This window comes from Tursiops truncatus, chromosome 5 (assembly GCF_011762595.2).
Source record: "Tursiops truncatus isolate mTurTru1 chromosome 5, mTurTru1.mat.Y, whole genome shotgun sequence".
NCBI classification, from domain to species: domain Eukaryota; kingdom Metazoa; phylum Chordata; class Mammalia; order Artiodactyla; family Delphinidae; genus Tursiops; species Tursiops truncatus.
Window position 1 is genome coordinate 63,867,026 of NC_047038.1, and position 25,544 is coordinate 63,892,569.

General features: G+C 39.5%; 1 protein-coding gene, 1 long non-coding RNA gene and 1 pseudogene across 4 annotated transcripts in view; 1 reads left to right on the plus strand and 2 right to left on the minus strand.

The window, feature by feature from the left end:
- LOC141278773 (uncharacterized) overlaps positions 1-3,046 on the minus strand; it is a 48,651-nt gene extending 45,605 nt beyond the window's left edge. The window contains exon 1 of the long non-coding RNA XR_012331968.1: positions 3,034-3,046. This is a non-coding gene — a long non-coding RNA (uncharacterized lncRNA). The remainder of the gene's footprint in view (positions 1-3,033) is intronic.
- The window catches only part of UBE2K (ubiquitin conjugating enzyme E2 K), an 81,241-nt gene continuing 57,799 nt past the window's right edge, over positions 2,103-25,544 (plus strand). The window contains exon 1 of one of the 3 annotated variants that reach the window (XM_033856948.2): positions 2,103-2,358. In XM_033856948.2, coding sequence (XP_033712839.1) covers positions 2,296-2,358 — 63 coding nt within the window. In that variant the 5' untranslated portion in view covers positions 2,103-2,295. The remainder of the gene's footprint in view (positions 2,359-25,544) is intronic. The other 2 variants (XM_033856950.2, XM_073805167.1) reach the window with 2 other exon arrangements.
- On the minus strand, positions 12,192-13,683 carry LOC101321695 (polyglutamylase complex subunit TTLL1-like; annotated as a pseudogene).

The following is a 25,544-nucleotide window of genomic DNA, read 5'->3' on the forward strand; positions in this document are numbered from 1 at the left end:
TATACTCTACTCACTTCTACTACTGTTAGAATCTTACACAATCATAGTACCATGTCAAAACTAGGAAATTAACATTGCTACAATACTACTAACTAAATTACAGAATTTATTCAGATTTCACTAATTATGTCCTTGTGGTTCTAGGGTCCAATCCAGGATACCACATTGCTTTTAGCATAATGCTCTTTTTCCCTTAGAATGTATTTTGAGGATCGTCTCAGGTCAGTTTATATGCAGTTGCCTCATTCTCTGGAAGGACTGTAAAAATGGACTGAAAGTGGAATTTCAGGACCAATGATTATGTGCATTTAAAAATTACCAAACCTCTCTTCCTCAAAGAAATTAGCATACCCTTCTAATTAGTCTCCCAGTGATTTGAGTGTTGTAAATTTCTTTGAAGTTCCAAGATTAATATTGGGGACTGAATGAAGGTGATAAATGTAAAGTATTCAAAAAATTTTTGCACACTTCGAAATTACTATTTTTAATGTACTAGCACAAATTCACATAGCATTGCATGATTTATACATTATACCAATAATTTATTGGGCCATGACCCACATGTATAGTCGGTTCCTGTTAGGACCACTAGGGGGCTCTGCTGGAAGGGTTTTATAGTTAATTAGTCCATTTACGGGAATGTTTCGAGATGTTTTAGATTTCTAAACTCTTAAAACTTGAAAGAGATCATCTCATTCAGCTTCCTTATTTTGCAGAAGAGGAAACCAAGTTTGGCCGAGAGAGCTGGTATGGAGGAGAGCTGGAATTTAAAATCCTCTCTTGGTTCCCGCGGCAGGAGTTCAATAAATTCTTTTTTGCCATGTGCCTCCACTGAATGATTCACCCCCAGTGGCTATTTTCTTTTCTACTGCCACAATTTTGGTAATTTTTGCTAAGACGGTGTATTTATGATATTCTTCTAATAGGACACTTTACTGATTGGTTAGGTGAAAGAAATGCAAGAAATATAAACTTCTAAATAAACGTTATTACTTATTACAAAATGTTCTCTATTCAAAGCATCCCTCAGCATCAAAACCATATTAGTTACTGGAAGCCCTAGCAACCACTTTCAAATTTACTTTCCACTTAAAACATTTTACTCTTATCTTTACTCATTTATTCATTCAATATTTATTGACTGCCTACTAGCTCCAGACACTGTTGTAGACCCTAGGCTTACAGAAGCTGCCCTTCGTCCCCAAGAAGCAACTATTTCTCCATTGTTCACTTTATAAACTATTTTTACAGGGCTTAGTTCAGTGGTTCTCATAGTGTGGTCCCTGAACCAGCAGCAGGAGCAGAAGCACCTGGGAACTTGTTAAAAATGCAAATTATTAGGCCCACACTACACTCCAGCAATCTTTTTTTTTTTGTTTTTAAACAAGCTCTCCAGGGATTCTGATGTACATTCAAGTTTAAAAACTATGGTTTTAGTTCCACGGCTTGACATCAATTATCTAAGTAGGTCAAAGATCAACATCCGGCTTCTGAACTCTCAGGCATCTCTGTGGAGTAAGCGGTCTTAGATACAACTGAGACCCAACAATGACCATACTTAATTTAATGATTTGTTATACCTGGAAAGATCCTGGGATGATTGTAGTAACAGTATTATAATGGCTTCAGAACAAAAACGAACCGCAGTAGATTTTCTTTACCAATAGAAAATGGGCCGGACTGAGTTCCGGGACAGTGTTTTCAGACACTAGACACACACGACTACATTAATCCCGTGGGTTCTGGGTCTGGCTGAGTCAGGGCGGCGCTCTGAGCCGAGTGGGGCCGCGTGAACCGGTCAGGTTGGATTCGAACCTTCGGTTAGAGGCTAAATTCTGGAAGCCTCGACCATATCACATTGGTTCGTACGGAGGAGGAGGCGCCGGAGAAGACCGGGGAGGCCTGGGTAGCGCCGGCCGGCGCAGAAGCCGCACCCTCCTGGCCCCAAACGCCGGCAGGGCGGAGCCACGCGGCCGCAGCTCGGGCAGAGACGCGAGGCGCGGCGCAGCGCGGCGCGGGTTCGCGACTGTGGCGTAAGGGGCTACGACGGCAGCGGCTGCGCCGCCCGGCCGGGTCAGCGTCGTGCGCATGCGCGGACCCGGCGCCATTTTGGTGGCCGGGCGCGGAGGTGATTCCACGCTCAGGAGAGCGCGGCGGCAGGGGTGGCGTTGGCCGCGTTCGTGTGCACCGGTGTGACTCGCAGAGGGAGGAGGCGGTGGAGGAAGAGGTGGCGGCGGTGGCGGTGGTCGTAACGGTGGCGGAGGAGGCGGGTACGAATCAGCTGCGGGCGGAGACATGGCCAACATCGCGGTGCAGCGAATCAAGCGGGAGTTCAAGGAGGTGCTGAAGAGCGAGGAGGTCAGAAATGAACTCCCGGACGTCCCCCACCTCAGCCCAGGGCGGGAGGGCCCTTCCAGTGGCGACCCCAATATCCCTGGTAACCCCCGGGTGGCCTGCTTTGCTGCCACCCTTCTGCTTGTGGGGAAGCAGCAGTCTCCCCCTCCTTCCGCCGTTTTCCCCTCCCCTCCCAGGGCCCTGGGATGGACGGTCTCGCGGGCGGGTGGTTTGGGGAGGAATACGGCTAGGGGGGCGGATGGAGGAGGGGCGCTTATCGGCGGGGTGTGAGCTCTAGAGAGAGCCCCAAGGCAGTGGCAACAGCTGGAAGTGTGGCTGTAGGGTGGGGAGGGAGCAGGCCGAGCCTGAGAAAGCCCGGGAAGTGGGTTGGGGGAAGGGGAAAGGTGGTAACTGGATCCGGAGAGCCGCGCTGCCCAAAGGCCCACTCTTTTTAAGGGTATTCTGGGTTATAACTGGTCTGGCCGCCACGGTCCTTTCCTTAAGGAAGGAGCGATGCGAGTCCTTAGGTATTGATGAAAGAAGGACGTTCAGAGTTACTCCCTCTCAGTTCGGTATTGGGAGAGAAGAGAAGGCATAATGGGGTGCTGTCTTCTTTGAGTGGGGGTGGGGGGATAAGGGAATTTTCACCTGAGATAGGAAATTAATTCCATATTAGACCGTTATCTCATTTCTACTTACCCCGACATCTAGGCCTCTTTTCGATTGACATCTAAAGCTTTTTGACTGGGTAAAGGCAAGTTGTTTGGTGTATTAAAGGCATTTAAATATTTTTAGCTAGGATTAGGATAAAATAATGGAGTGTACGAGAAGCTTATTTCAAAATACTGTCTACAAGTTACAGAGTGTCCCAAGACAGTGCCTCTGTGACACTGTTGTGTTGTGCCATGAAACTTCACCATGATGTCCCTCATAGTTGTCATTATGCTGTCCCTCATAGTTAACTTGATTCTTACTTTTGAAGAACATCCCTATTAAAAAACATGAGGTTTCAGCAGATTAATACATTGTTATATTTCCTTTTTAAGTAAGTAGGTTTATCCCAACATATTTATATCTGAAATGATTAAAAAATTTTTGTCTTAACCTGCTCTTGAGTCCTTTGGAAATTTTAGATACTCTTGTATTAGCCGCACTTATTAATGTAAGATATTTAAAGTGTTTTAGTAATTTGACTCAAAATTATGAACGAATCAGTACAGTTTTTTTTTCATACCCAAATCAAGAAGAATGCTAGGTTGTTTTCCTCCTTGGATTCAACAAAGGGAGTTTAAAAATACTGACTGGTTATTTTCAAGATGTCACATATCATTATTGGATGTATTATTGCTATTTGTATTTTACTCTTACATTGGTACTTTAATGATCTTAATGATTTGTGAAATTCAGCATTTTAAGTATGTGATGAGTTATTAACGTAAGTCTGATAGCAGTTGAACTTTATTGGAGTCTAAAGTGATTATGTATTTTTCCAGTTAGACATGGAGAAAATTCTTTAAAATTATTTAAAAATGCCAAATCCTAGCAGATTTACTGAATGTAATAGTATATAAGTAATGATTGGTTTTACAGAGCATGTGTATGTACTCTGACCTCTGTATTTGTTCAAGTGCCAAAACTCTGAATGGAAGGATGACTTTGTATTTTTGTGGTACAGTGCAGAAAAAGAGTCGTAAATGCCTGTACTGATATACAGTGAAACAGTGATTCTAAGTTTTTCTCTAATAAGAAAATATATTCCAGGACAGTTGACATATATCTTCCTAATGAAAGTTTGCAGCTAATATTGTTGCCAGTAGCCTAAAACATTTCTTCTATGATACGGTTGTACAAGCCTGACACTTAATATAAGACTTTAATGCGTTATTTTCTATTAATTAAAAGTGGTAAGTTACTGCTCTTATAATTCATATAGTCTCTGCATTATGTGAGTTGACTTTTCACCGTGATATTCTTAGTACTTAAATTGATGCTTAAAAGAAATCTTGTATTGCTATAGTAATACATATTGTTAAAATAATACAGCTCTATATTGAGTAAGGGATGATGAAGCCTTGCTTCAAGTGACATAGTGTTTCAGAGGAAGAAAACAGAAAATACAAACAGGAAAATTTATTTTTTTAAGGACAGTACCTTTATAAATCTGGAATGAAACTTATTCCAGAAAGTAAGTGAAAAGAACATTTAGGAAAGGGTCAGATATTGGAATATATAACCAGTAAATAGCTTTATTTTTGCCAATATTTTATTTAATTGATATTTTACTAGGTCCAGTTCTATAAGTGGATTATGTTGATTATTTTCAACTCATTGAAGAACTTGTAGTACCGTCCACGTGTTTCCTTTTTATGTAGGTAAATGCAGTATTTGAGTGGCTGGTCAATTAATCAAGTATTTCCTCATGTAAATCTCCATTTTACCAAAGTTTATTTCATATGCTTGTGTTTACTAAGACTCCTGATTGATTTTAAGGATTTTTTTTTCCCCTTTTAAGTGCCTTAGTAAAGATAGCTGACATTTGCTGAATTCGGGCCATAAGAAGTTTTAAGTGGCCACTGTTGGAGCGTGTTGTTAGTTAAAATACAGCCTCCAAGATAAATTAAATGTGAAAAGCACAGTGCAGAATAGTGGGAGGAGGCCACCCTTTGTATCAGAAGTGGGAGAATAAGTGTATTTGTCTGTATAGGTGAAAGGATTAATGAGAAATTGGTAACATTGATTGCTTCTCTGTCATTGGGTGTCTTGGGCAACAGGCATCAAAAGATCCCTTTTGAATTTTGAGTCATGCTAATACTTTATTTACTCAAAATAAATAAACCATGTAGGCCTTTTTTCCTGAAACTGTGTTTGGAAGTCTGTCCTTTATGTGTCAGGTTTATTTAAATCTGAGTGTGAATTTTAAGTAATGTTTCAAAGTTGCTAGGCATGGAAAATTGATTTAAAGTACATTTTATGGTTATTTTTTGAGTTGAATTACATAAATGAGTTGTTGCTTATGAGGATAGAATAAAACTATAATCTGTATTCATAGGTTGTATTATTATTTACTATCAATTATTATTGGATTAACAATTAACCACCATTTGTAGAGGAGCTCTCAGTTCCATTGGTTTATATACATTATTGCTAATTCTCAAGAACAGGTCTTTGAATTAGATTTCTTATTTCTTAGATGAGAAAATTGAGATTCAGAGAAGTTAAATTATTTGTCCGCAAATGTGTAGCTTTGAGATGTAGATCTAAGTCTGCTTGTGTTTATATTGTACTATGCTGTCATGACTTGCCAAAGGTAGGCATACTTTTAATTATTTAAAAATAATTGAACCTGGTTTGTATTACTGATTAAAGGATTTAAACACAACCTAATTTGTTAGTTTAAACATTAAAATAAGTGTTACCTGTAATTAAAGGTTTACTTGCATTTCAATATGGAAAATATTTTTAAATTTGATGTTCAGTGAAGTAAAATGCCCTTAAATCAGTGCACATACTCTTGCTTGTTCTTGTGCTGTATGGTACCTGTAGTTTTTTTCATATTGTAGCTGCACTTTGCTAGCTAGGATTTTCTAGGATTCTCATAGGGAATATTTAAATCTATGGCATTAACAAATTGGTTTCATGAAAACTACTATTGTATACGTTTTCCTTAAGTATTTAAATGGATTTTTGTATCTTTTATTTTAAATTTTATATATTTGATTATTCTGTGTAGAACTAGTTGCAAATCTTTAGAAGAAAGTCTCTTGATTTCTATAGACCATGCAACCTTGGCACTATGTGGGGCAGATAATGAATTCTTTGTTGTGGGTGGTTCTCCTGTGCATTGTAGGATGTTTAGCACTATCCCTGACTAATAGCACTAGATGCCAATAGCACAGGCAATCCTCCCTCCACCTCCCTACCCTCTCCCTGCCAATCATATCAACTAAAAATGTCTCCAGACTTTGCCAAATGCTGAGAACCACTGCTGTAGACAAAACTCTTTAGAAGAACATTTAAGACTGTTAACTAGGTAGGATGTGTAGTATAATTTCTCTAAAAGTTGAATGAATGGGAAGTAAAGGTACAAAAAATTATATAGCATGGCTCTACTAGGTTTGAATGTTCTGTTTTTGTTTTAAGACTTTGACCCTTATCAATTAATTATCATCATTTTCTTTTAAACGTTTTCCTTTTTGATGTAAGGAAAAAGCTGAAATTTCCTGCTATAAACTAATGTTACCAGAATTTGAACAGTTTTTTACTAATAGAAAAGTGGTATGTTTTTACAGTTATGTAAATTATACATCAGTTTAACTTATTTAGATAGTGTGCCTTAAGAGGTTCTGGGTGTAGGTTGAGCAAGGAAAGTGTTATAGATTTGAGGTAAAAAAAAAAAAACAACAAAAAGCCTGTCCAAGTAATACTCTTTGGGGTGCATTTCTCTTCTCTCTCTCTCTTTTTTTTTTTTGGTTATTATAAAGGCTTTGATCTCTGTCTGTCAGGCACAGAGTTAGATGCATTTGGGATCCCTTTGCAGGTCACCCCTTTGTAAAGAATATATATTCTTATTTCTCAGTAAATATGTTATCAGCAGTTATTGAGCATATTGACAACAGCCCTAAAAGACTTACCTGGTTGGAGGAAGATAAAAATGTTAGATGCAAAAAATCAATGCTATGGGAGTTCTGAGGGTATGTGTATGTAGGGAGGTTCTTGAGCTAGGTTCCAAAGGAAAGTTAAGACTGACTTCGAATTTCAGGAGACAGTCATAAAGGAATTACAGGAATACTGTAATTTACAAGTAAATGATCTCTTCTGTAGATGCCTGAACTGGAACTAGGGAGCAGGGTTATGGACAAAATTAGGCAAGAAACACATTTTTATATATATGTGTGTATATATAAATATATATATATTTATATATTTATTTTAACATGTTTATTGGAGTATAGTTGCTTTACAGTGGTGTGTTAGTTTCTGCTTTATAACAAAGTGAATCAGCTATATATATACATATACCCCATATCTCCTCCATCTTGTGTCTCCCTCCCACCCTCCCTATCCCACCCCTCTAGGTGGTCACAAAGCACCACATTTATATATTTATAACAAAAAGGTTACACAGCTCTGATATACACAAACATAGTTGTGGAATTAGAACACATAAGTTTTCTTTGGAGAAAAAACCACCTTTTTCATATCAAAATAATAAATGGTAATATACAAAGTACATACAATAAAGTGTGACCAGCACCCAAAACAAACAGAATATTAATATTACCAGCACCATCAGAATCCCCACACCCCACCCCTTTCCAGTCATTTTCTTGGTTTTTAATAGCACAGACTAACTTTGAGTATGTTTTTTTTTGTTTTTGTTTTTGTTTTTGCGGTACGCGGGCCTCTTACTGTTGTGGCCTCTCCCGTTGCGGAGCACAGGCTCCGGACGCGCAGGCTCAGCGGCCATGGCTCATGGGCCCAGCCGCTCTGCGGCATGTGGTATCCTCCCGGACCGGGGCACGAACCCGCGTCCTCTGCATCGGTAGGCGGATTCTCAACCACTGTGCCACCAGGGAAGCCCTGAGTATGTTTTTTTGTTTTTTGCTTTGAGTATATTTGAGTAAAAGGATAGACATAAGAGCATATACTATATGATTTCATTTTAAAGGTTTTCAAAAGATGACTTTCAAAGTCTTTGTTCAAAGCATGCATTAACAGTGTCTTAGAAAATGTGTTGAATGTTAAAGTTGAAAGAGACCTTAGATCTAGGTCAAAAACTTCATCTATAAGATCAGGAAACTGAGGCCTAGAGAGATTGATTGTTGCTCAGTGACTCAGATCTGGTTAATGGTGAACTTCACCCAAGCTTTTGGCATACCAGTTTACTCCAACCATTATATATGGTTGCTTTATGGGACTATACTTTTCATAAACAATATAAAAGCTGAATGCTAATAAAACTAAGTACAACAGTGGGTGACAGTTCAATATTGAGTATTGTATTTAAATATATTTTGCTTTTCTCTCTTACTGTGAGAAAAGTCTGCCAGGAGGCAGAGATACTTACTTCCCCAAGCATGATGTAGTGAGTTTAGCTTAGTCATTAAGAGTGTGGGCTTTGGAATTAGATCAGCGTTCAGTCCTGGCTTTTCTGCTTAATACCTACAGCACTGACTGTTTCAGCTTTCTTATCTGTAAATAGGGAGATCAAGAGAGGCTTTACAGTGCTTAGAGCAGTGCTTGGAACATTCAGTAAATGGATAGCTGCTAAGATGTCAAAATTAACTGTACTTTCATACTCTGCTTATTGTTGTCCTTGGACCATAAAGGTTTCCTTCAATGGTTTAGTGATAGCTCTACGGGAATTTGCCTCCAGAAAAGGCTTAATAGCATGATGAGGGACTTTAGTACTTCTGATATTGTTTCTTTGTGTGCAAATAACCTTTGGGGGCTGGTGGCCAAGGGGAATACAAAAGAATGTATGTGGGCTTTGTTCTGAAGATGTTGGTTAGTCTTTCTTTAGGAGACAGTTATAAATTGGAGAGAAGTTTGTGTTAAAATGACCTTTCTGAGTGAAAAAGAAGTAAATTATTTGGGAGCCTTTCATATAATATGGAGTAATGGGATTATTTTGGACTTCTTGACATGGCTCTGGTCTTCTTTAACTGGACCATGGAATCCATATGCTAATCCTCTGGTGTGTAATCTTGAATTCCTTTGTAAAATCCCTATTTTAAAGTTGGGTCTTGGAAACTAGAAAGTCGTGGTCACATCCATGTGACATCTGTCGTATGTTCTGTTATGTAATTCTGAAAAGGTGAGACAAGTTCATTTCATTCAAAACCCTTGTCCTTTTCCTCCCTTCGTTCTTTACTTTTACTGCAAATTTAACATTTATTTATTTATTTTGGCTGCTCCGGGTCTTAGTTGTGGCACGTCATCTTTAGTTGCGGCATGTGGACTACTTAGTTGTGGCATGCATGCGGGATCTAGTTCCCCGGCCAGGGATTGAACCCGGGCCCCCTGCACTGGGAGCATGGAGTCTTACCCACTGGACCACCAGGGAAGTGCCTTTACTGCAAATTTAAAACAGTAACTACCTGTAGTTGAATGTCTACTATCCGATATTTTATATATATCACAGCCTTATGAGATGGGTGTTATTCTTGTTTTATGGATTAGAAAGTTGCAGCTCTGAAGAAATTAAGTAAGTTTCCTCAGTGTCGAGTAACTTGGTGGAACAGGGGTTTAAAACCAGGTCTCTGACTCTGTTTACTGGTTATGGTGGAAAGAATAGAGTATAATCATATCTGCTGCTTGCTTCCTATCCATTATCTTTAAAGATGTTTAAAAAAATTATATTTTAGACTTAGAAGTTAAGAAATAATATATGAACACCTTTATATCCATGGTCCAGATTTAATAGATCTTAACTCATACTGGGTTTAGCCCTTCCTCCACCTCCCCAAGAAATAAAACAAAACATACAGACAAAGCTCATTCTGTTCTCTTTCCTTCTTTAAGTAACCACTATGCTGGGGTTGAGTATATCCCCCCATTCATATTTTTGTTTTTACTATTGATAAACACAGTATTTTTGAGTGTAAAATCACTTTTTAGTATTTTAAACTTAAAAAAATTTTTTTTTCATAGATGGTTTATAATATTCTACATCTCCTGCAACTTTTCTTCTCAGCGTTGTTTTTTGAGATTTATCTGTGACGATGCATATGCTCTAGTTCTTCAATTTTATTTTTTTAAATTTTTTTTTTTTTTAGTTCTTCAGTTTTAAACTACAGTTGACCCTTGACCAACATGGGTTTGAACTGCATGAATCTATTTATATGCGGATTTTTTTCCATAGTAAATACTGCAGTACTACACAATCCACTGTTGATTGAATGTGAAGATGTGGAGGAACTGGGTATATGGAGGGCCAACTATAAGTTATACTTGGATTTTTGTCTGAGCAGGGGGTCGGTATCCCTAACCCCCCTCGTTGTTCAAGTGTCTACTATGTAGAGTATTTCGTGTCACAGTTTTAAAAATTCATCCTCTTATTGATGGCGCATAGTTCCAACTTCTAGAGATTATAAAAAAGGATGCATTGAACATTATTATAGTTGTTTTCTTGGGCACATAAGGGTTTTATAGGAAGTAGACTTTCAGGATCTGAGTGTATTTGCATCTTCTACATGACTTGATATTGCATCATTATTCTCCCAATGATTGTATCAATTTACACTTGCTCTAGAAGTAAGTAAGAATTCTAGGGACCTGACATTTGGAAGGTTTAGATTTTTGTCAGTCTGATGGATATGAAATGATAGCTTATTTTAATTTTCATTTTCCTTGTCAGTAGAGATATTAAGCATGTTTTTGTGTTTATTGGCCATAAGGCTTTCTTTTGTAAAATTAGTGTTTGCATTCCTTACCCTTTTTTTTTTTTTTTTTTTTTTTTTTTTTTTGCGGTACGCGGGCCTCTCACTGTTGTGGCCTCTCCCATCGCGGAGCACAGGCTCCGGACGTGCAGGCTTAGCAGCCATGGCTGACGGGCCCAGCCGCTTTGCGGCATGTGGGATCTTCCTGGACCGGGGCACGAACCCGTGTCCGCCGCATCGGCAGGCGGACTCCCAACCACTGCGCCACCAGGGAAGCCCCATAAAACTTTTCATTGTATTTTAAAAAAATATTTATTTATTTATTTTGCTGCACTGGGGTCTTAGTTGTGGCACGTGGCATTTTCGTTGTCGCATGCAGGATCTTTTAGTTGCAGCATTCAGGCTCTAGTTCCCTGGCCAGGGATCAAACCTGGGCCCCCTGCATTGGGAGCGACGAGTCTTAACTGCAGGATCACCAGGGAAGTCCCTCATCCTGTATATATTTAAGTGCACAATTTCAGTGGCATTAAGTGTGTTCACATTGCTGTACAACCAATACCACCATCCATCTCCAAGACTTTGCTTTTTGTAAAATTGAAACTCTGTACCCATTAAACACTAACTCCTTACTTCTCAGTGCTCAACCCCTGGCAGTTACCATTCTGTTTTCTTTCTCTATGAATTTGATTATTATACATTATTTGTTCTGCTGGCTTATTTCACTTAATTTTATTGTATCTTTGATCTTACTGAGTTTACTTCTAAAGTAGCCAAATTTGTCTGTCTTTTCCTATATGGTGTGGTTTTTGTATTTTGTTTAAGGAATCTTTTCCTACTCTGGTTATCATAAAGATATTCTCCTGTATTTGGTTCTTAAAAGTTAATTCATTCCTTAACTTCTGTACTCAGGTTTCTTCTGTCTCTATCATATCATATTGAAACTACTTTTTCAGGCATTACCAATATCTTCTAAATTGTGAAACAAAAAGTAACTTTTCAGCAATTGTCCATTTTGTACCTCTTTCTTCCACATTTCCAATTCCATCTTAGAGCTTTCCCCTTTCGGTTACTCTGATACGACTTTTCTGGTTTTTCTTCAACTTCTCTTACTGTCCTTTGTAAGTTACTGATTGCGTCGTCCTCCATCATCCATTTATCTCCTGAGTCTTTGTTTCCGCTTTTGCGTTGTTTGTGAATCATCTTAGGTCAGGTTTTCATTTCTCAGATAGACTATTTATATTAAAATAGTTTGCTTATTTACATTTAGTTCTCTGCCTTTGGTCTGTCCCAACTTCTAATTCAACTGGCGCCATGCCACTGGATTTAATTTTTTTTTTTTAACCTTCCAAAGAAGTGCCTTTATTACAGGGTTTAGGAAAGGAAAAAAGCTCTAGAAAAAGGAAATTTCCAAAATAGGTCTTCAGCAAGGGTGGGTGCAGTGACAAGTCCAGGCTGGAGTCTTGATCTCACTAGAGGTCACTTCCAGGTTGTGAGGACGGTTGTCCTGGAGTCTCTCGATCGGCCCCCTCTGGGCCCCAGCGACTGGCCCGGTGGACTTCTCAGCCCTTGGTCAGCCTTGTCGCCTTGTGCCAGCTCCTCGTCATACAGAATTTCATAATTGCCAAGGACTTCCTTTGGGGGTGACTTGTTTCATTTACAGTCTGGAATTTCAACGTTAGGGACCGCGATGTTGAGGGTGTCATTAATCAGGTTATACTTAAGGATTTGGTCGTTGGCAGTGCTGGAAGTGAGGGATGGGGAGCATTCACCTCGATCAGCCAGGGCTTCAGCTTGTCGTTGATGATGATGTCGTAGCCGTAGCACTCAAAGCAGTGTTTGTCGTTGTTCATCATGGGTGCCACGGCCTTCAGGGACTGCATGAAGATCCAGTGGATCTCGTTGAACAGCTTGCTGGTCACCTCCTTGCCTCAGATGCTCTCCAGGTAGAGCCACAGGTTGTTCACGGTCCACGTGCCCCCGTGGATGTGGTTGTAGTCCTCCCCTTGTTTCTGAATGGCAACGTTGGTGAGATGAACAAACATGTTATCCAGCTCACTGGTACTCGGGGTGTATTTTACTGTGCAAAAGCAGCAAAATCCAAGTTTATGCATGTAGTAGCGCAGTGGGCGGTACGTAGACACCAGAATATACAAGCGCAGGTCAAAGTTCCTGCCGCTGATTAGTAACGGGTTGTTAATGTACAGAGAGATCACGTAGGCTTCCTTGGTACTGAGTCATGAACGAAGATGTTTTGCTGTCCCAGGACCACTTTTTGATTTGTGAGAGCTTGTTGATCAGAAAGATGCCCTTTCCCTGAGCTTTGCCACAAGGTTTCATGATCCAGGTGCTAGAAGGGCTTTTCCTGAACTCCACGAACAGGTTGTAGTCGGCGGGCAGCATGTAGGTGACAGGGACGAAGTCCAGGTAGAGGTGTTTCCCACTTTCGTCCTTCTCTGCTAAAGGACTCCCTTTCTTCTCCAGCTCTTTCCAGTATCTCTTGATGGTTTTCACCATCAGATCCTTCTGCATCAGTTCATAGTGGTTCGGGAAATGGTTGACTATTTGATCATTTGAGAGCTGGTAGCCAGTTTTGACACTAAAAACATTGCGGATGGTTTGCTTGCTCTTCCAGTAAAAATTCCAGTTCTCGTTTTCTGTCACTTGGACCCATCCTGTCTTTTCAGAGTTATTTATCAGCAATGACTTCTTTTTTTTTTTTTTTTTTTTTTGAGGTACGTGGGCCTCTCACTGTTGTGGCCTCTCCCGTTGCAGAGCACAGGCTCCGGACGCGCAGGCTCAGCGGCCATGGCTCACGGGCCCAGCCGCTCCGCGGCATGTGGGATCTTCCCGGACTGGGGCACGAACCCGTGTCCCCTGCATCGGCAGGCGGACTCTCAACCACTGCGCCACCAGGGAAGCCCAGCGATGACTTCTTGATATCAGTGACTCATTTCACTTTTCCTGCCATAATCCATAGGTACTTAAGGAGCCAGTGGGAACGTCCAACTTCTCTTCAGTTTCACCCAGTTTTGACTTGGATTCTCATCTGATGTCAGATTGTTTTCCTGTGACTTCCTCCTGTGGGGCTCACAGCGCGGAGGAACGCCCAGGAGCGCAGAGGACGGTGGCCCCGCACCGCGGCCCAGCCCTGCCTCCCTGGATTTAATTTTTAAAACGTTATTTTGTCATTTTCCTTTACATTGTCTACGCCCTATTGCCTGAAGTCAAAACCTTTTTACTGTTGTTCTAGCCTACCTTTCCTTATTTCCTGTCAAGTCTCAACTTAAGTTGTATGCCTGAACATACCTCAGACCCTCACTCTCCCTCCAGCCTTTAGCTATATTGAGTTGTTCTGTCTGCTTGGAATAAGTCCTTAACCTCCTTTCTTTGCCTTTTGAAAAACTTATTTCTCCTAAAATGCCATTTCTGATAAGCTTTTCTTTTTTTCCTTTTTTAAAATTTATTTATTTGTTTTTGGCTGCAGTGGGTCTTTGTTGCTGCACGTGGGCTTTCTCTAGTTGTGGCGCGTGGGCTTCTCTAGTTGTGGCGAGCGGGGGCTACTCTTCATTGCGGTGCGTGGGCTTCTCATTGCAGTGGCTTCTCTTGTGGAGCACGGGCTCTAGGTGCGAGGGCTTCAGTAGTTGTGGCTCATGGGCTCTAGAGTGCAGGCTCAGTAGTTGTGGTGCACGGGCTTAGTTGCTCTGTAGCATGTGGGGTCTTCCCGGACCAGGGCTCAAACCCGTGTTCCCTACATTGGCACTGCACCATCAGGGAGTCCCTGATAAGCTTTTCTTGAACCCACAGTTTACTTTTTTTTCTCCAGTATCACTTTGTTGGGGTTTTTTTTTAGAGCAGTTATTATATTTTGGGTAATTGTATATATGTCTTTTTGCTCCTGCTAGATCATTGGGCTCCTTGAGGATTCTTATTCATCTTTTTCTCTTCAGCATCCAGTATGGTGCCTGAAATGTAATAGGCTTAGTAACATTTAAAGTATGCCACACCTGCCCCCCCCCCCCACCCAAATCTTTGATAGGTGTCTAATCTTTTGGAGCTATTGCTGAAAGTGCTCTTTGCCTAGGTTTAGGACAGGTCTGTGTTACTCTGTTCATTATTTTTAGTCTTTGTGTGATTGTGGATTTTTCTAGTGATTACAAATGCAGGGCTAACTAGCATATGTAGCCATTTCTCTCAAGTGACTGTGGAGTGCTTTACTTTTAGGTTTCTTTGTTTCATGTGAACCATCCTATTTGGGATTGGTGTACTTAGTTGTGGGTTGTCTGATACTGTTGCTTTTCAGCAGTGATATAAAACACTTTGTGCTTCATTTTTCTTAAATCATTCTGTACTAGTTCCTTTATTTTTAAAATATATGTATAGAATATACTGCAGTTTATGCATCTGTGCATTGGATATTTGGTTATTTCCAGTTTCTTGCTGGTACAAATGTGCAAGAATTTAGTGTGTATTGCTAGATGAGATTTTAGAAGGTTATATATGTCAGACTTTTTTTTAATGTCTCTTGGCTTGGTCATACTTTGACTATATCCTTAGGTGTTTACTTACGTGCTTTATCTCCATCTGTCTGATGGAACTGTGAATGTGTGTCATTGAGGACATAGACCTGTCTTACTGATTTTTCCATCCTCCATTGCTTAGCACATTGCCTGGTGAGCAGGAGGCATTTGTTTTCCTGAATGAGGTTCAGTATTTCTTAAGCTCCAGGGAGCTAATCCCCAAGCACTATGAAAGTAATACCTTTCATCCTGCTTCTGGTACTAGGAAGAATTGAATATGTTGATAAAGGTGGCCGCCAGTGAAGTTGGGTTTCTGTTGATAATGTAGTCAGGTCCTGAATTGGGATGGTATACTGTCCAAGCCCAAAACTGGGGAAATAAGATGGTGGGAAGAGAATCTTTTTTGCTTTATTTTGTAGTTTTCCCCTTTGAAGATCTCAGGGGGCATCTATTTAGTATTATATATGACATCATCTGTATCCTGTGGTTTAGTTTAAACTCTTTAGTTAACTCTACATTTTTCTTCATTTATTCAACAAATATTTATTGAATGCCACCTGTGTTTGTTAATAAGCTAGACATGGTCCATGCTGTTACGGAGTAAATTATGGTCCAGTAAGATGGTGAGACATTGAACAGCTAGTTATGTTTGTTGAGTTTAAGTAAGGAGAACTGTGAGGGTGAGGTAACCTAAACTCAGGGAAAGAGTTCCTTGGGAATAACCCTTAAACTAATACTTGGGAGGATAAATTGGAATTAACTTAGTCATATATTAGGATGATCAACTCTTACATGCACATAGAAAGCTAATAATTATATAGTCAAGAATGTAAACCATTTAATTGCTTTTCTCTTTTAAATAAATAGTCAAAATTCTGTGAATATAAAAGTAAGAAACTTATTAAACTTTGAAAAATACCGGGAACTATATTATAAAGTAAAAATTATCAGTAATCTCACTCCCAGAGATAATTCTTTTCTTTAAAAAATGTTTGTCTATGAAATATTTCACATATACAGAGATACATCTTAACTTTGGTTTTCCTTTCTTTTTATCTATTTATGTACATATATATACATATTTAGAGTTTTTTGGGGTGGGGGAGCATTGAATACAATTCCCATGGGACTTTAAACCGAAATCTGTAATTTTTAATCATTTGAAGTTGTTTTTCCCTATTAGACTCCAAGCTTCTCAAGGGTAGGCATCATGGCTCATCCATCTTTGTATTATCAGTACCAAGAGCTCTTCAACAGATATTTGAGGACTCTCTCTATGGTAGGCACCATGATATGTGTTGGGGATATAGTAATGAGTGGGATAAGGGAAGACAGACAAATAAGTAATAAATGCAGTGCAGAGCTGTATAATAATATTGTCCAGATGAAATTAATTGGTTGTTTTTGATTGGGTGTTCAGAAAAGGCTTATCCTAGAATTGTAAACTTAAATTGAGATCTGAATGATAAAAGCACGTCACTGGGGAAGAACAGTCCAGATCAGAGGAAACTGTTAGTGTAAAAGCTCTAAAGTGGGAATGAATTTGCTGTGTGTAAGCAACCAAAAGGAGGTTGTTGTGGCTGGAGTATTGTGGGTGAGGGAGGAGAATGGTGCAAGATGAAGTTGGAGATGTAGGTGTGAGCCAGATCACACACAAGCCATTTGAGGATTTAAAGCAAACGACAGAATTCGTGTTTTTAAAAGATCACTTTGGCTGCTGTGGGGAATGAATTGACCCTGAAGATAGTGAGGAAACGTTTACTACTTAAAGGTTGAGTTTTGCTGGATGTAACAAAAGAAACAGTAGTAGTGATTGAAATAAATAGGAAAAGTCTGGAGGGGAAGTATCCCAAAGTTGTTTGGTTAGGGGCTTTATAGTGTTAATAATCTACTTCTAACTTTCAGGTTACTATTCTTAGGAGTTTGACCCTTGTCCCTAAACTCTCAGAATGGCTATCAGAGGACCAGGCAGCCTATCTGAATTGTAAAAAGGGAAAGGCACCAGGCACCGCCAGCTGAGTTCACTCCCTTTAAAAGAGATATCTGAGGTTCCATTCAGTAACCTCTCTTTTTATTTTTTTATTCGCCACAGTGTCATAATCACTTCTTGGTTTAAGGTAGGCTAGGAAATGTTTATTAGCTGAGCACATTGCTCCCCAATTAAAATGAGGGTTTTGTTAGTAAGGAAGGAGAAGGAAATTTGTTAGGCACTTCCCATGTGGGGTTGGGGATAGGAGGCAGGAATGAACTCGGGAAGCCTTTCTAGGTAGCCTAGGCAAGAGATGATTGTAGCTTGGGGTTAGGGTAGAATAGAGGAGGCTTAAGAGAAGTGTTTGGGTTATGTTTTAAGAGTGGAGTCACCAGAGCTTGCTGATGGTGTAGAGAAATAATGAAGAAGCTGGAAAAACACCTAGATTTTTGTCTTTGCAACTAGATGGATGGTGGTGCTAATTTCTGAGTTGAGGAGTGGGAAGAGCACACTGGAGGTGGGGAGGATAAGAATTTAAGCAGTTGTTATGTGAGTCTGGAGGTTAGATCTGAAGAGAGATTTGGCATCATAGATACATAGATGGTATAATTTGCTGCTTAGACTGGGTAACTTAACTCTAGGAGAATTTGGTTAGAAAAGGAGGGGTCTAGGACAAAATCTGGTTTTTGTCCTGGTTCTGTAGCACATGTTGAAGTTGAATTGACGAGAACCAGCAAAGGAGAGCATGGTGTCATTGAAGCCAAGAGAAGACAGAGTTCCAAGAAGAAGGTGGTCAACTTTGTCATGCTGCTTAAATGGGAGAAATGACCGTTGAATTTGCAGTGTGATCATTGTGACCTTGACTGGAATATTTTCATTGGAATGGTGTGCATGTGTTATTGGGGTGGATTGTTAAGAGGAGTGAGATGAGGAACTGGCAACTATGGTCAACTTTTTAAAGGAGTTTTGCTTTTACAGGGAAGGAGAGAAGAGGGGGAGCTGGAGAAGACCATGGCTTCAGAGATCTTTAAAAAAAATTTCTAGTAGATATTAGAGTATGTTTGTATGTTGATGGATGGGAGAAATTGATTATGCTAGAGAGAGGAGTAACTGAAGGTGCAAAGTCCTTGAGAAGAACAGGGGGTGGTGTTCCTAACATAAGTGGAAGGATTAATCTTTAATAGGAGCAGAGACACTTAGGGCAATGTTAAGTTTCTATTTGGGATTTGTGGTTTTCACTTGAACATCAGACCACTTAATGGTGGTTGTTCCCTGCTCCCTCCCCCAGCAGTGCTGCTTGGGGCAGACACAGGAAGTTTTTTTAAATTTTTTTTTTAGTTTATTGGAGAATGAGTTTAATTAGCATTAGGGCTTTGCCATATGAGTACACTGCAGGAAGAAAGGTATCAAGGTTGTCAAGAGTATTTGCAAGGGAGTGATTATAATGAATGCCCAAGGAATCTAAACTGGCTAAGCAGGAAGTGAGGACCTTAAAGGTGACTGATAATGAGGGAGAGTCAGGGAGAGTGGTTCTGTTTTGATGAAGCCAGCTAATAGCTGGGTTTGGAGTACCAAAGTGAATTTATTTGATCCACGGAGGTTGGGAATCTGAGAAACTTGAAGTGGATTTCGGAGAAGGTGCAGGTTTAGGTAACGACAAAATCAAGAGTATGATTATGGGGATAAGCGCTTACAGTCTGTTAGTATTTGTCGGGAACACAGGCATTCTTAATCCTGTTTCCTTGCTCTTCTATGAGAATTGAGAAGAAATGTACAAAGATGACAAATTAGGCAACAGTCTCTCATCAACCACAGATAGCTGTTGATATAAACATCCTTTTAATCAAATCAAGATCTTTGTATGTATATTGTTTTATATCTTTTTCCTCTTAATATATCTTGTGTTTTCTTCAGGGCATTAAATATTCTTTTTAAATATTTAGTGTTTAACTTGAGTATTAGAATTAAATAGTATTTATATATTAATATTTAGTAGTGCCTGACTAAACCATTCTTTTGTCAAATATTTATAAGTTGTTTCTATTTTTTCTTGTTATAGCCTTTCCTGCTGAAAGGCATATCTTTACATAATACTTTTTTTTTAAATAAATTTATTTATTTTTGGCTGCATTGGGTCTTCGTTGCTGTGCACGGGCTTTATCTAGTTGCGGCGAGCGAGGGCTACTCTTCATTGCGGTGTGCGGGCTTCTCATTGCGGTGGCTTCTCTTGTTGTGGCTTCTCTTGTTGTGGAGCACCGGCTCTAGGCGCACGGGCTTCAGTAGTTGTGGTTCGCGGGCTCTAGAGCGCAGGCCCAGTAGTTGTGGCGCACAGGCTTAGTTGCTCCGCGGCATGTGAGATCTTCCCAGACGAGGGATTGAACCTGTGTCCCATGCATTGGCAGGCGGATTCTTAACCCGCTGCGCCACCAGGGACGTCCCATAATACTTTTTTTTTTTTTGCGGTACGTGGGCCTCTTACTGTTGTGGCCTCTCCCGTTGTGGAGCACAGGCTCTGGACGCACAGGCTCAGCGGCCATGGCTCACGGGCCCAGCCGCTCCGCAGCATGTGGGATCTTCCCGGACCGGGGCACGAACCCGTGTCCCCTGCATCGGCGGGTGGACTCTCAACCACTGCGCCACCAGGGAAGCCCCCATAATACTTTTTAATCTGAGTTTATTTCCCTAAGATAGATTACTGGAAGAAAATTACTAGGTCATAGTATCTGAACTTATGACCAAGGTGTTTTCTAGAAAGTTGGGTGTAAATTGCTCTAGCACTGGCACTGTATGAGGCAGCCCATTTCATCATATTCTCACCATTAATACAACCTTTTTTTAAAAGTCAGATAGAAAAATTAACTGTTCCATTTTATCTGTTTATTTAACTTTTTTTTTTGAAAAACATTGTTTATTTAGATAAACATTTGACCAAGCCCTAGTTTATCCAGTGAACTTGAGCAAGTTCTATGAAATAGACATTCTATGGGCAAGTAAGTGGCAGAAAAAATAAAACAAATAATTCATTTAACTTTTTATTAAGAAAATTTTCAAGTGGAAGAGTTGAAAGAATGTATGCTTCTGTCATCACTGCCTAGATTCAACAATTGTTAATGCTGCTGTTATGAAGATAATTCACTACCAAAAGCTGAGCATGCATCTCCTCTAAATAGCATTCTTTTACATAACCAGAGTATCATTATTCTACGTAAGAAAATTGTTAATTCCTTAGTATCGAATATTCATATTTTTCCATATCTCCCATGTTACTTAAAAAAATGTCTTTTATAGTTTTTTGGATTTTTGTTTTGAAGGATCCGCTTAAGGTTTACACATTGCATATGAATGTAGTTTTTTTGTTTGTTTGTTTGGGGGTTTTTTTTTGGCTTGCGGGATTTGGTTCCTCAGCCAGGGATTGAACCCTGGTAATGGCAGTGAAAGCGCTGAGTCTTAGCCAGGGGATTCCCTGAATGTAGTTTTTAGTCTTTTAAAATTTATGATGGTTCTCCTGCACACACCTCCATTTTTAATCCTGGAGATTTCCTCATGGTGATGCTTTAATTTGTATTTCTTACCAACTGGGAGTTCAGGTATAAAGGTTTGACTGGATTATCAGGTTAAACATTTTTGGCAAGACTCCAAGTGTAATGTCAGTACTTCATATTGAATTATGTTAATATATGTGTAATATCAGGTTTTCTCACTGTTCGTGATGTCGGGTCAATTGTGTAATCACTTGATTAAGGTGAGAGCCACAAGATCTCTTTGTGAAGGTACGTTTTATTCCTTTTGCAGTTCGCAAGTAAACTGAAGTTAATGCTTTGGTCCTTTGCAAATATCTTACTCTTTAGTATCCTTTCACCTGAAAAGGATCATCATCCATTGATTTTCCTAATTGTCAACTTCATATTTACCTAGCTAGAATTCTTCTAGAAAGAAGAGCTTTCCATCATTAACTGGGATGAAAATTGTTTATTATCAGAGTATAGATTTGGTTTAATAGTCACCTCCTATGGCAACAAATGATTTTCCTCTTTCTCTTTTTTTAAAATTTTTTAATTTATTATTTTTGGCTGCATTGGGTCTTCATTGCTGCATGTGGGCTTTCTCTCGTTGTGGCGAGCGGCGCTTCTCATTGCGGTGGCTTCTCTTGTTGCAGAGCACGGGCTCTAGGCGTGCGGGCTTCAGTAGTTGCAGCACGTGGGCTTCAGTAGTTGTGGGCTCTAGAATGCAGGCTCAGTAGTTGTGGCGCACGGATGTAACTGCTCTGCGGCATGTGGGATCTTCCCGGACCAGGGATTGAACCCATGTCCCCTGCACTGGCAGGCAGATTCTTAACCACTTCGCCACCAGAGAAGTCCCCTTTTCTCATTTTTTAATCAGTGTGTGGATGTCTTAGCCCATGCTGCCACAGCAAATTACCATAGACTGGGTGGCATAAACAAATTCATTTTCTCACAGTTTTGGAGGCAGGGGACATCAAGTCATAGCTGTGAAAGTAATTTGAGATTGGTTTCTGTTTGAAATTATTGTGGTTAAAATACGTTTATGGGGGCTTCCCTGGGGCGCAGTGGTTGAGAGTCCGTCTGCCGATGCAGGGGACACGGGTTCGTGCCCCGGTCCGGGAGGATCCCGCGTGCCGCGGAGCGGCTGGGCCCATGATCCATGGCCGCTGGGCCTGCGCGTCCGGAGCCTGTGCTCCACAACGGGAGAGGCCGCAACAGTGAGAGGCCCGCGTACCGCAAAAAAAAAAAAAAAAAAAAAAGTTTATGCAAAATAAATTTGTCTATGTTTGATTTTATAAAAGAGTTTGTGTTTAGATGGAAGGATTACTATAAGTAGTAGCAGTGATGGCAAATATTCTTATCCCTTTTTTTAAGGAAAACATAGTTTTGCCTCAGTTTTAGATATATATCCTTTGTTACTTTAACATCTGTATTTGTCAAATAAAGGCATTTCCAAATACCTTTTTGATAAAATTTTTCATGGAATTGTATTCTTGAATTCTTGGAATAAACCCCTCTTGGTCATAGTGAATAGTACTTAAGTTTGTTATGGTATGTTAACCAAGATTTTGTTGAGAATTGTGTATCTTTTTAGTGAGACTAACCTGTGTTTGTTCAGAATTGTGCTGGCTGAGTTTGGGGGATCAAAGCCATTGTTTGTCCTATAAAACGTGTTTGTAATCATTCTGTCCCTTTCATTGTTTTGAAACAGTGTGGGATCATTTTTTGTAAAGTGGAATGTATGTTTGAGAACCAGGTGGCTTTTTAGAGAGTGGTTGCTAAATTTTTGTCAGTTTCGGTATTAAAAAAAAATCTCTTGGGACTTCCCTGGCGGTCCAGTGGTTAAGACTTCGCATTCCAATGCAGGGGGGTGTGGGTTCAATCCCTGATCGGGGGAGGTAAGATCCCACATGCCTTATGGCCAAAAAACCAAAACATAAAACAGAAGCAGTATTATAACAAATTCAATAAAGACTTTAAAAACGGTCCACATCAAAAAAAAATCTCTTATTTAATATATTACATTTCACTTATTATTTATGATCTGTTTTTAATGTGTAGTAAACACAGGATATGGTTTATATCTTTTTTTGGTTTATCTCGTTTTTTAAAGGTTTTTAAAAATTTTATTTATTTATTTATTTCTACCTTTTTTTTTTTTTGGCTGCATCCGGTCTTCATTGTGGCATTCGTTATGGCACTTGGGCTTCTCTCTAGTTGTGTTGCACAGGCTCCAGGGTGTGCAGGCGCAGTAGTTGTGATACGTGGGCTTAGTTTCTCCACGGCATGTGGGATCTTGGTTCCCCAACCAGGGATCAAACCCACGTCCCCTGCATTGGAAGGTGGATTCTTTACCACTGGACTACAAGGGAAGTCCCGGTTTATCTCGTTTTTTAGTTTCCTTTCTCTTTCCTGCCTTTAGTTTACTTATTCTGTATTTTATCAGTTGAGCCCATGACTTTTTGGTTTTATTTTATTTTATTTCATTGAGTCACTGGTTCCATCGTTTTTCTTCCTTTTTGTTTGGTTCAGTTGTTTAGTTTTTTTTTTCCTTTTTGCTGTCAGTAGTTTGAACCCTTTAAAATTCCTTCTTAAATTTTCTTAGGTGACATAGGAGTTTGGAAGGTTAAAAGAAAAGTTGTTTTAAATTACTTAAGGGTACAGAGTCTCATTGTTAAAATTTTTCAATTAACAGAAATATACAGAGTAAAAGTTTTAGTTACCCATCCACCCTTTCCTTCCTTCCTTCCCTCAATCCTAATCCTGTCTTTCAGAAGGAACCTTTAATAATTTTTTCTATGCATCTACATATTCAGAAAACATAGGAACTTCTAGTTTGTCGACTGAAAAAAAATACACAGCCTAGAAGTTGAGAATTGCATTTTGTTTGGCGGGTTTTCCAAGGACTTAAGCCTGGAAGATAGCCTCTCAGATTGCTCTGAGGAACTGGTCCAAAGAGGTAAGGGAGGAGCCAGGACTTACAGGAGTTTTGCAACAAAAACCAGGTAGTCGGAACATCAAAAGATTACCATTAATTAAAGAAAACCAGACATCTCAGGGTAATGAATTTAACACTTTTCTATGTATGGGAAGATGGGAGAGTTTGGACTCATTGAAATCGTTCCTTTGATATGCACCTTAACTATTTAGGGCCTGTATGTATCCTGCTTTTTTCCATCCTGAGTCCCCTAAGGGTACACTGTCAGGACTGGGTGCAGTGGCTGAATGCTAGATGGCTGCAACATCCTTTGTTTACGGATACTGCAAGCAGTATTTTTTGTCTACAAGTTTATGAACTTTCATAAATACAAACAAGAGTACAGACACACTAAAAGTTATTTTAGCTCTGTGTGATGATAGATGTTGTAAAGGAAAGCTTGTGCAGAATCACAAGACTTTTGAAAAAGAGATCTAAGAACAGCCTTCTGACACCTGATTAGTTGGTAAGAGAGTTTTATATAGTCCTTTAGATTTTGACAAGAGAATGCCATTAACTGATAAAAATTTAAAATAAGTTTTTATTTTGTAGTGTTTTATTATGATATTTCTGAAGAAATTACTTGAGTATTTTTGTTTTTGTTTTTTTTGCGGTACGCGGGCCTCTCACTGTTGTGGCCTCTCCCGTTGCGGAGCACAGGCTCCGGTCGCGCAGGCTCAGCGGCCATGGCTCACGGGCCCAGCCGCTCCGCGGCACGTGGGATCCTCCCAGACTGGGGCACTAACCCGTGTCCCCTGCATCGGCAGGCAGACTCTCAACCACTGCGCCACCAGGGAAGCCCTGGATTTTGATTTTAAGATACATGGTGACACATTTGAAGAGTTCAGCAACGTGTAAATTTATTGTTGGAATTGGTAACTTTGTGCTTCCATTTTATGTTTATCTTCATTTTTATTTGCATAAACTTTAACAAACAACTTTCAACTTTGACAGAATGCCTTTCATTTCCATGAACTAATTAAACTTCTAGTTATTTAGATATATTAATATTATTTAACAGTTAATATTCTAATATTTTTGTCTCTCAAACTTTTTATTTTAAGCCTCTGTTGTGTCTGTGGGTATGGTAATTGATTGACAAATAATTTTGGATCCTCCAGGTCTAGGAAATACTTTAGTGGCCCAAGGATAATTTTCATCTTGCCTTTTCTTTATTCGGGAATTTTAAAGCATATCTAGGTTATCTTGTCTCTATAGCTTCACATATAAATGTCTTTGATATTCTCAGCATGTATTAATATCTTTAAAAATATATTCTTACACAGAAGTACCATTATTACATCTAACAGATTAACCAAAACATGTCGATATCATGTAATAAAGTCCATATTCAGATTTCTCCAGTTGTCTCAGAAACATGCAAAGGCTGTTTTTCATTTTTACAATCTTTTTAGTTTTTATTCTGCAAATTTGTGTAGTTGGTAATCATAGAATAAATACTTTCTGTTCTATTTTTTTCTTTACATATCGTGAACACTTGAATGTTTAGTACTCATTTTTTTAACTTGAAGACTTAGAAAAGAAAAATAGCTGTCATGTTCACAGCAAAATTGAGAGGAACGTACAGAGATTTCCCGTATACCTCCTGCCCCCACACATGCATAGCCTTCCCCATTATCAACATCCCCCACCAACATATATATCTTTTACAGTGGTTGAATCTACATTGATATGTCATAATCACCCAAAGTCCATAGTTTACCTTAGGGTTCACTCTTGGTATTGTTTATTCTGTGAGTTTGGACAAATGTATAATGACATGTATTTATCATTATAGTATTGTACAGAGTATTTTCACTGCCCTAAAAATCCTCTGTGCTCTGCCTGTTCATCCTTCCCTCT